At 41.1% G+C, this 11015-nt stretch overlaps 2 protein-coding genes across 2 annotated transcripts; one reads left to right on the plus strand and one right to left on the minus strand.

The window, feature by feature from the left end:
• Positions 1 to 1015: 1015 nt before the first annotated feature.
• On the minus strand, positions 1016 to 3770 carry crybb1l3 (crystallin, beta B1, like 3). Its single transcript, XM_070829088.1, has 6 exons — positions 3657 to 3770; positions 2392 to 2465; positions 2161 to 2279; positions 1924 to 2056; positions 1335 to 1477; positions 1016 to 1184 (listed from the first exon to the last, which is right to left on the minus strand). Exons 2-6 carry the CDS (start codon positions 2455 to 2457, stop codon positions 1016 to 1018), a joined length of 630 nt encoding a protein of 209 aa, XP_070685189.1. The 5' UTR covers positions 2458 to 2465; positions 3657 to 3770.
• A 4011-nt stretch (positions 3771 to 7781) lies between these two features.
• On the plus strand, positions 7782 to 9618 carry cryba1a (crystallin, beta A1a). Its single transcript, XM_070829182.1, has 5 exons — positions 7782 to 7820; positions 7974 to 8092; positions 8217 to 8358; positions 8881 to 9023; positions 9471 to 9618. Exons 1-5 carry the CDS (start codon positions 7782 to 7784, stop codon positions 9616 to 9618), a joined length of 591 nt encoding a protein of 196 aa, XP_070685283.1.
• Positions 9619 to 11015: the final 1397 nt, after the last annotated feature.

An 11015-nucleotide genomic window follows, 5' to 3' on the forward strand; every position in this document is an offset into this window, starting at 1 on the left:
AACGCTTTATTAGATCATTTTCTTTGGCTTCATGAGTATGAACGACTCCTTTCTCATTACACATATTCCTTTTATCCACTGATGATAGAAAAAGATTTGATTAGTTGCACTTTAAACAGTATAGTATAAGACCTTCATGACCTCTAAGGAGAAATACTCATTAAAAACAGGAACACAAAGAAGAAGATGAGACAATGTTTCAACTTAAAAGTATTTTTATTTCATCGTTTTCATTGGAAAGTTGCTTTCCAGATGCCAGCATCCCTGAGAAAGTGTAAAATGCAAATCTTCTGGACAAGACCCATCAGTGAGCCAAAGTGGGCCAGCCAAAAGATTTTCACATCTGCAAAACACAACCCTGCACAGCCACCTTTCTCTTGTTAAATCACAGACCGGCCAGTACCCTCCTCCAGCCACTGAATTGAGCCTTTTGCTTTGTGGTGAGTAGTTAGTGCCTCCCTCTGCTTGGCAAACTTATTGCAGGGCATTGTGCAGAGCTGAGAGCTGTCCATGGTAGGAGTTTGTGAGGAGTGACATGATTATTTATCTCTTTACTCTCTAAAATCTGTGGATCCGAGGAGAGAGAGAGGGCTTTGGCTTATTGGCATCATTTCAGCTAGAAACACATATGCAAGTAAATAAAAATAAAATAAAAGGGTTATAATAGCATTGAAACAAACTAATAAACACAAACTATCAACTTAAATCTATTAATCCCCTATAATCCTGCTTTCACAAATATGATAAATCATATCTTTCTATGAGGTCTGTTGACAGAGAGCATTGCTACTGTTTTTACAGGGGTGTTGCAGTTGCTCTGGAGGTCTGTGACTATCGCAACTTTTTGATTCGCAATGCCACATGCTTCCAAATCCTGCCTGGAAAAACCATAACAATATTCAAAAGCCATTAGCTTGTGTGGCTAATTGGCTATTGAAGAATTCCCAAGGGATAGTTAGCAGCATGGCAAGCCTGACCCCTTGATATTCCCTCCCACCGTCTGCTGGACTCCTCTTTATGCGGTCATCTCGAAGCAGCCCCTGCGGTGTGTCTGCATGTCTCTCACCCTACGGATGGACTGGATCTGGGGGTGGTTGGCTCCCCATTCATTCCAGTGCTTGTAAGGGCCCATTTCAAACACATACTGGTAGCCACGGTAGCCAGGGTACTGGTAACCCACCCAGCTGTGTGAGGAAGTAGAGAGAAACGCATGTAAACCATAAAGCTCTACTTGTGCTGCCTAAACAGCTGTGTCTTTTTAGTTTTCTTCACCCAAAATGTTACCAAAGTGAAACTTTAAAGCCACCACAGAAAGATGACTGTGAAAGACTTACGTGCCACCGGTGACCTGAAGGCTGGCAACGCGGTCCTGGAAGCCGTAAGACCACAGGCTTGGGATGTCCTCATCACACACCTCCATCTTACGACCCTCGAAGTTCTGACATTCATACAGGCAAATCTTGTGGTCCTGGGGATCCTATAACATACAAACATCAGTTTGTAGACATTGGTGCAGCTTCTGCCTCACTCTCTGTCCCATTTAAGAGATTTAAGTCCAGTCGGGAACACTCAGGTTCAAGTGTGAATACAGGTATTGTTATGTTATACTGATTATGGGCCAAGATCAAACCTCTGAGGGAAAATGGAATACTTTTATTTGTGTGGATTCTTTTCTGTCTCAAAATCAAGTTCAAACATAGTGGCATGTCAGCTAATAAAAGCTCTAATCTAAAAATACTGGCGGTGCAATGAGCCTGTAAATACACACACACACTGAGACCATAAAAAGCATTTTCCTTTGTCCCACTGGAAGATGGATGAGAGGTGCAAATGGAGCTGGACAACCAGTCATAAGACTGAACACCTGCAGCCACAATAGGCAGGAAATGCAACCCTTAAACAGGCAGGGCGATCCCAACTTACCATTCGGACGGGCCTGACCGACATGAAGCGATCACACCTGTGGCTGTTGGACCAGGTGTCCCAACGGGGATACTCTCCCTTCTCCAGCATGAACATCTCACCGGTCATGTTCTGCTGCTCGTAACCCATCCAGCTGCATAGACAGACAGACAGGTAAAGGTTTTACTACTAATCACTGAGGAAAAAAAGATATAGATTACTGCGCCACATGTTTGGATGCAGGTTTTGGTGACTTACGGTCCACACTCAACCCTGATGGAGCCGATCCTGTCGAAACCCTTCTCACACAGGTTACGGCACTCTCCGAACAGGTCCATCCTACGGCCTTGGAAGTTCTCACACTCATAGAGGTATATCTGAAAGGCAAAGCAAACCGAATGCATTTACATTTAACTACATCCAGTGCATAATTTGTTTTTGTAGTTTTTTGATTTAGTAGATTTAAAAAAGAAAAAACAGTATAATTACTTTGTGGTTGTGAAAGCCCATGGCAGAGTGGCTGCCAATGCTGCCCTGAGCACCTGAGTGAGACATGATCAGATCTAGAGAGAGAAGAAGCACAAAAGTCAGTCGGCCATTTTCAGAGGTCACGGTAGGTTTGTGAAGAGAACTACTGTTTACTGACCGCTATAATATAGAGAGTACATCATGAGTTGTGTGTAAAACAACCTGTGTGTTATCTACAAGGATTCCTCTTGTAGATAAGAGTCAGCGGAAAGATCCTTTAATTGTTCAAGCCAACATTCGTATTCATTCCTTCATCTAACTTTCAGGACAAATGCAATGAAGTGAAGCACCCTCTGATGTTTAAAAGTAATGAAAGTCAATATAAAGATGATCCTCATACGATATCTCTCCTGCTGATGTTCACGTAGGAAAAAATACATTTGAAATTGTACTTAATTTATGTCCTTAAGAACAATCTGAACGTGCATCCTGATGCCAGTCGACTCTCACCAGGCTGAAAAGCAGCGTTTCACCAATGATCATGATCAGAATCTAATATTGGTGTAGTAATGATTATGCTCTGATTCACCGGTGGCCACAGCCAATAATGATGTCACGGTGTACTGACACACCCTGGAGTACACTTCTACATCACTGCAGCTAGGTGACATGTTAAACCACTGGGAGCCAGCAAAAACAACATTTTCATGGGATGTCAAGTTGCTCTTTATGGTTAAAACATATTGTAAAAGTAGAAATACTTTTGGCAGAGGGTTTTTTCTTGTATTTTTGTGCCTAATTTAAATTTGAAAAGCAAAATGGAGAAAAGCAATTATGTACATGCAAGCATTCGCGACAGACTGCTGTTCTTTTTATCTGATTCCGCCTTCAAATGAGTGTTTTCGCTGTAAATTCCCCTGTACATCCCCTGAAGTTTTGTCTTTTCCACGAGAGCAAGAATATTCATTAACCAGCCACAAAGCACTAATCTGTCCAAACCCGCATGATCCATTTTTAAGAATAAAGGATTAGACGCAGTCCCTCATCTTTCTCTTCCATTTTACCTCAGGAACATGAGAGCAGCACTAAAACATTAAATCCTACCCTGCTGTGTTTTATGTCAATACTCCATCTACTCAGTCCAAAGTTTAAGAGAGGAGCCAATCCTTGCTTGGTTCTTTCAGGTCCAAAAGTGTGAGTAGACAGGAAAACCACAATATTCCCCTTAATATCCAATGATTTTAGCAGTTCTCAAAGAGTTAGAAGACCTTAAAGTGGAAACTTACAGTTACAATTGCAGGTTGAAATAGACCGACCTTTGGAGAAAGTGATGGACGCAGGCCTTGTGAGTGGGGATATATATATACATTCACCTCCAGCCTGAGCCTATAGAAGCTGGATTCTGATGCCTCATTGGCTGTGAGCTGTTTGGAGCATGGTGCGGGGTCAGAGGTCACGCTGCTTATCTGTGGACAAGTCGTGCTGACTCGGCTGGCTGTTTTGTTGTCCAGCACCATTGTGGGGGGACTGGGGACAGTCACTGTCATCAGCAGAAAGTTTGCCCCTCCACACACACACACACACACACACACACACACACACACACACACACACACACACACACAGAGTTACTTTTGCAGCCAACACTCTCACTCTCTGTCTCTCACTTTCTTTCTACATTCATGCTCTATTTTTTTTTAACCCCCCCCCCTGTCATTTTCTCCACTTTCCATGTGATCTAATTTGTCTTTCAAGTCCATAGTCTCTCTCTCTCTCTTTCCTTTGATCCTTGGTGCAGCCGGTCCAAGCCTTTGAGCCCTGTGTGTGTAATGTGCTGACTGCAGGAGTGACATCCATCTCTCTATTGTTTAAACGGGCGAGTGTTGGACACGCTTTTGCTTATTATAGTGCTGGACAGGCTTTATCCATACATGCACATCTCATACAACCCCACCTACACACTCATGTCATATGCACACAGGCATTTGTACATACGTAGTGGCATGCATTCACAAAAACAGAATATTTCCTTCTTATGACTCAAGTAAAATAGATACAAATACAAATATCTTAAATGTCTTTTCAGCTTCTATAAGCAAAAGTAAAGATTCACTGTGTTCTAATCAGAGGTGGCGGAAATATATATATATATATTTTTTTACACAAGTTAAAGTGGCAACACCATAGTGTAGAAATACTGTGTTTCAACTGAAGGTCCTGCATTCAAAGTTTTTCTCAAGTACAAATGTATTAGCATCAAAATATACTTAAAGTACCAAAAATAAAAGTACTCATTATGCAGAATGGCTCATTTCAGAATATAATACTGAATACTTATAATAATATGATATAATAAAACATTATATGATTGGATTGTAATTACTGATGTGTAAATATTTGTTGTGATATTGGGCTATACAAATAAATTGAATTGAAAAAAAAAAATTAAATATTTAAGCATCACTCATGTCGTAGCTGGTAAAGGTGAAGCTCATTTTAACTACTTTAGATGCTGCTGGTGAATATAATCTGTAATAATGCATCATAATTTATTATTTGGTGAATATTAGCGATATCTTGTATCATCAATCGGAATGTGTAAAAAGTAACTAGTAACTCATGTTTTCATATAAATGCAGAGTACTAAAAAGTACAAAGTCACCCTTTAAAATGTAGTGGAGCACAAGAAGAAAGTAGCATCAAATCAAAATATCCAAGCAGAGAATAAGTCCCTCAAATCAGTACTTAGGCCCTAATAATTGATTTTACATGTGTGGTATATGAATATGACACCTATTTAGCTGCTTTAAATATAACAATACAACACCTGTGGCCCTGAAAACTATCAACAATGTGATTTACATTTAATGCAGCTGTTTGACACTAGTGAGAGGCCTGTGGGGAAAATAGTCACAGTATGAGCTTATAAAAAAGAATTATTAGAGCATAGAAAAGAGCCCACAGGAAATGTCATGTTTAGTTTCTTTTTTATTTTTTTGCAAGTACAAAGACAACAGCAAAACATCTGACATCTGAGCTATTTTAGCGTAGACACTGGAAGAAGAATAGAGAGAAAACTAGGTCAGTTTCACTCTGTTTCAAATCATTTAACCACTGAGAAAATGAGAGTTCTGCTCTTACTGCTCAGTTATTAGTTGTGTGACCTCCCCCATATACACCTCTACACTTGAACACATTTACAACACATGCAGCACCTGTGGCATTTGTGCTGAAAATGGTCTTAGATTAGGGAATTTGCATGTGTTAGTCTTCCTGTTATATTCCAATCATCACCTTTGCACGTCACACTACATTCGCAGCAACAACAAGGTTGGTCTTTAGATTAGTGTTGCTTGCTCACAGCAAATCAAGCTGGCAGAGAATGTCAACATTACATCACTCATCATCTGTCTGGGTGTGACTGAAATGTCAATCACACCCAGACAGATGATGGGAGCCTGTAGCACCTAAACTATGAAATACTCTGCTTACAATCTGCTGATCTTATGAATTTTTTAAAGAAGCAGTTAAAGACTTCTGTGGTTAGAAGACGCTGATTAACACTAATATACACCAGGCCTGCATTTATTTATTTATTGCGTATTTGTTTTTGCGTTGTAATGCCATCTTTTACAATTGATTTCTGCATGTTCTATAATTGCTCCTGTGAACACTTTGTGATCTTATGTCCGTGAGAAGCCCTATGCAAATACATTTTCTATATTTTCATCACCTTACTGAGCTTAGAAAATCAGCTTCATGCTAAACAGAGTAAAAGGATGCTCTTATATGAAATAACATGTAACAGAACAACATTTATTGTATATGTTAGGAGACTGAATGTTTGCTATTTGCTTCCAAACAAAACTCAAACAAGTTTACTTTTTCAGGCACTTATTTCACCCCCCATCAACCTAGACATTTAAGGGTATATGCAACTTTGTAATATGTGTGCACATAGTGAAAATGTATAACTGGGGTTTTGTTGAAGTTACTTCAAGTTTAGAGTAGCAGCTCGGTGAACTGCATTGAAAACACTGACCTGTAGAGTGGCTCGTGTGAAGTGTTTAAAAGAGTTCAAATGTTGTATGAAATACAACATAAATGTAGTTTTGCAAAATGTTACCAACAAGGATATGTATATGTAAGTATATGTAAATGTTTTAAAGTACAAAATGAAATGATAAAGATATACAAGTACACTAAAACGTCAGTTACCACCATCTAATTGGATTTGTCAAAGTGTGTACGGGTGAGTGTGTGAGTTCCTTTGTGTCCTCTCAATGTATGTGTGACAGCATGAGCAGGCCTTTGTGTCTGTCTCTGTCCATGACTGTGTGTGTGCATGACTGAGCATGTGTGTATATAGGAGTGAGTGAAAAGGTGAAAGGACCAGAGACGTGGGGTCAGTCGAGGTGGACATGATGTGACAGCACAGTGTGGGAAGACCTCAGTGAGTACATTATTAAAATGCATAACCAGCTTGTTTTTTAGAAAAACACTCTGTCATTTTGGGTCGTGTGTCCAGAATTTAAATGTCAGGACCAATAATGTTAAAGAGCCATAATGTTCTATTTTTGCTTTACACTTGAATGCTCAATGTGTTTTTCCAGAGTCACTGGCAGGGATGTCCACGCCTATGGTGATCTGTTTCCTGGACCAGGCCGTGCCAGGACTTGGTCCAGCCCACTGCTCATGGACCATTTGGAACTTGTGCTTATCTGCACTGGGCACAGTGCCCTCCATCCAGTCCCGCTGCAGCGAAGTAAAGCCCAGTAGCTCAGTGCTGAACAATGACTGGAACAGCAATGTGCTGACTCCTGCCCCGACCCACAGGCCCAGATGCTTTTCAGCACCGGCATGTATAAATAGGTCCGTTTACTCTTGGGTCGGGACATCGTGTTTGTGGAGCCCCCTGTGAACACTGCACTGCTATTTTTTGGGGCCGGTCAGGTAAGCCCTCCATCTCAATGTGTTCAGCCTATATAGACTTGTGCAGACCATTGTCACTTCACATTATTGTGTTTTTTGTCTTTGGTGTTTCTGCTGAGCCACAAAAATGTATAGTCTGAGGTCAGACATGCAGATGCATAGACATACTGACCATGCACTGGGAGAACAAACAGCATTGTGTCATGCATTGTGACAGCTGATCCATCAAGTATGAGCATGTAGTAGCTTCAAGAAAGGTTTCATACACAAACACATGACATGATACAGGTGATGTGGTCTTTAATAACGGCCAAAGTTGCCCAAAACATATGGATATGCCTCCTTTGTGGTGATTGATAATAAACATTAAGTCAAAAACACACATTCTAGTTGATTTTGGAGGAGGTGAAAGTTAACATAAATCTGATTCTCCCTGCTCTCTTCACCTCAGGTAAATCAGCACTGAGACACACAGTAGCATGGCTCTGAATAATCCCAACCCACTGGGACCATGGAAGGTGAGTGGGATCATCATAGATGACTGTCAGAAGCAGAATGGATTTATTTCTTAATTTCATGCCTGGCCTGATGATGTCAATGATGTTTGTGTCTGTACACACATCAGTGTGTGGTTTGTGCATACTACATGTATGCATTTGTGTCCTCTCCAGATCACAGTTTATGACCAGGAGAACTTCCAGGGGAAGCGCCTGGAGTTTACAGCAGCCTGCCAGAACATCATGGAGTGTGGCGTTGACAACATCCGCTCCCTGAAGGTGGAGTGTGGCGCGTAAGTCGAATAAAGAGCTTTTTTTGCTATTTTGTCAGAGTCGTCCGTTAGTAAGTTAGTGCCCTAATGGTCCTGCATGTTATATACACACATGTCTGCGTGTCTGTCTCCTTGCTGTCTACAGCTGGGCAGGATATGAACACTCCAGCTTCTGTGGACAACAGTTTGTGCTGGAGAGGGGAGAATATCCTCACTGGGAGTCATGGAGCGGCAGCAACGCCTACCACATCGAGAGGATGATGTCCTTCCGCCCCATCTGCTCTGCTGTGAGTCTCTGTCCCAATCCAACGGCTTCCGTTTCCCTCTTCAGAGAGATAATGCACTAAATTTGACTCATCAAAACTGACTCACTTGGGATTAGAAATTAGTTTCTTGTGTGACGAGCCATCAGAGCAACTCGTACCAGCTGCTGGTTACAGCTAAATATAGACTGTAGTGCAGAGTGATCACATGAACTATTAGATTTGGACATCTCACAAAAATTAGATGAATATGTAAAACATTCTACAACATTTTTCCTTCCTGAACTTCCAGATTTGTATTTCAATAGAAAAGAAAAACAAGTGAGGAATGGATTAAAAAGTGTATCCTGTTTAGCATCTGCTGAACAAACTTTTAATCCTCACTTGGTGTATTACTATGTTTAGACCGTTTTATACCTGTTACTGAATACAGCTGTAAATAAACGATGTAAATAAACACAAATGTTACACAGCAAAAAAAAAATGGAAAGAAATTGGATCACTTTGCAGTATACATGACTTTCTCTGCATCATGTGCACCCACAGAACCACAAGGAATCCAAGATGGTGCTGTTTGAGAAGGAGAACTTCATGGGACGCCAGTGGGAGATAAATGATGACTACCCCTCTCTGCAGGCCATGGGCTGGGGCAACAACGAGATTGGATCTATGCAAATTCAGAGCGGCTCGTAAGTCTCAACCTCTGCACTCAGATGGATCGGGCTTTACAGGCGTCTGACATGTTAATGCTGGCGTTAACCAGCAGTTTTTAATGTTATTTATGTTTCATTGTAAGAGGAGATGTTGTTTTGCTGTTACAAGAGCAAATATTGCATTTCATATCACGGACGCTGACAATCTGCAGACACAGACACCTTAAGACCATCTGATCCCATTCGTCAGGCGCAAATGATGTATTTCAACATTTATTGCAACATCTTTTTGGCACTTTATTTGTGATTCTTGGTGTCTCAACACAACACGTTTGTAGTTAAGTGTCAAATGTATTATATTGAGATGGTTATTCTTAATCTAAATGCATTTCCTACAACATAGGCTACATTCCCTTCAAACCACTTTCATTAATAATCACTTCTTTCCTCTCCTCCTCTCCTCCTCTCTCTCTCCTCCTCCAGCTGGGTGTGCTACCAGTTCCCAGGTTACCGCGGTTACCAGTACATCATGGAGTGCGATCGTCATGGCGGCGAGTACAAACATTACAGAGAGTGGGGCTCCCATGCTCAGTCCTTCCAGGTGCAGTCGCTGCGTCGAATCCAGCAATGAGACCTGCGGCCTCCTGTCCCAACCTCTCACTCTTTACCTCCTCCACCTCCTCCTCCTCTACCACCACCTCCTCCTCCTCCTCCTTCCCACCTTCACCCAGCCATTCCAAGCTTTAGCCAGCTCTGTTAGACCTTAGGGAACTAAGGCTGACACCTCCTGATGTTTACCGCACTTTTGTTTTGTTCTGTTGCCAAATGAAAATAAAGAGAAATGTGATGAAGAGAAAGAACAAAAAACAAAACAGCCACTGAGGAGAAGCCCCTGCCTTACGCCCCGATGAGGAGAGAAGAGGAGGAAGTTAAAGGGCTCGTGGCGGCAGGGTGGTGATTGTCACTCAGAGTCGTTGCTCCTTGTGGGTAACCATGGTGCTACCAGTGATCAATGAAGAAGTAATGGGCAACATAAAATAAATATAACACAAGAGTCTGCTGCTAATCTCTCTGGTGCTCAGTTGTGATTTTTCTTTTTACAAACTCTCCTTAAGGGAAGCTTCATGTTGCTGTACATTTAAACTAAGACTTCTCAATTTGATTGGGACCATTTATAGTTGCATTTAGAGAGATGAAGATGATGGGAACATAAACATCACCAACATGTAATCAGTGCTACCGTTTGATTCTGCCTTGACTTACAGAAAACCAACTTCTGATATCATTGTAACAGAGGATAAACACTTAAATGTTTGGGTCAGCAACTACAGCATAAAAAGGCAAACAGGTTACATGTATTGTGGTTGCTCCACCCATACACACAATGAGAGCTGCTGCATGAAGGTTACTGATAACAGGCAAAAGCACAAGAGCATCGATAAAAAAAATCTGTGCAGTGAAATTTATTTTCACTTTCAACACTAGAAAAAGAAGAAAAAGAAAACTCTGTTATCAAATTAAAGGGTTAGGGTTAGGGTTAGGGTTAGGGTTAGGGTTAGACCCTAAAACTCAGACCAGCACAAGAGGGTTTACTTTTAGACTGTTTTTCTTTTACATCCCTGCTGTGCATAGTAAAAGGAATCCCAGTCCATCTGTTGAGTAATACAAAACAAACTACAAACTCTCTTCGATATTGAGTTTCTAAAGCATAGAGAAACACTCCACTTGTCCTAAACGTGTGTGATATTAGTGGGTGGCCTTGGGTGTGGCCAGCTGTCAGTGTAAGCTTGGGTGAAAAAGAGTTCAGCATGGTCCAAATAATTACAGACACTGTCTGAATGCCTGCTTGCCATTTTTGTGGGCTATGTGTTATTCGTAATGCAACAGATGACTTTTCAGGAGTCATAAAACATAGGCCTAAATACAACAAATCTAACACCTATAGCACTACAAAATCTTCTCTAATCAGCAGTTTATTTCCTAATAACAAACAGCCCACAACGTGTCACTCAACATATTTTCTCCTTC

Source organism: Pempheris klunzingeri, chromosome 4, assembly GCF_042242105.1.
Source record: "Pempheris klunzingeri isolate RE-2024b chromosome 4, fPemKlu1.hap1, whole genome shotgun sequence".
Taxonomy (NCBI): Eukaryota; Metazoa; Chordata; class Actinopteri; order Acropomatiformes; family Pempheridae; genus Pempheris; species Pempheris klunzingeri.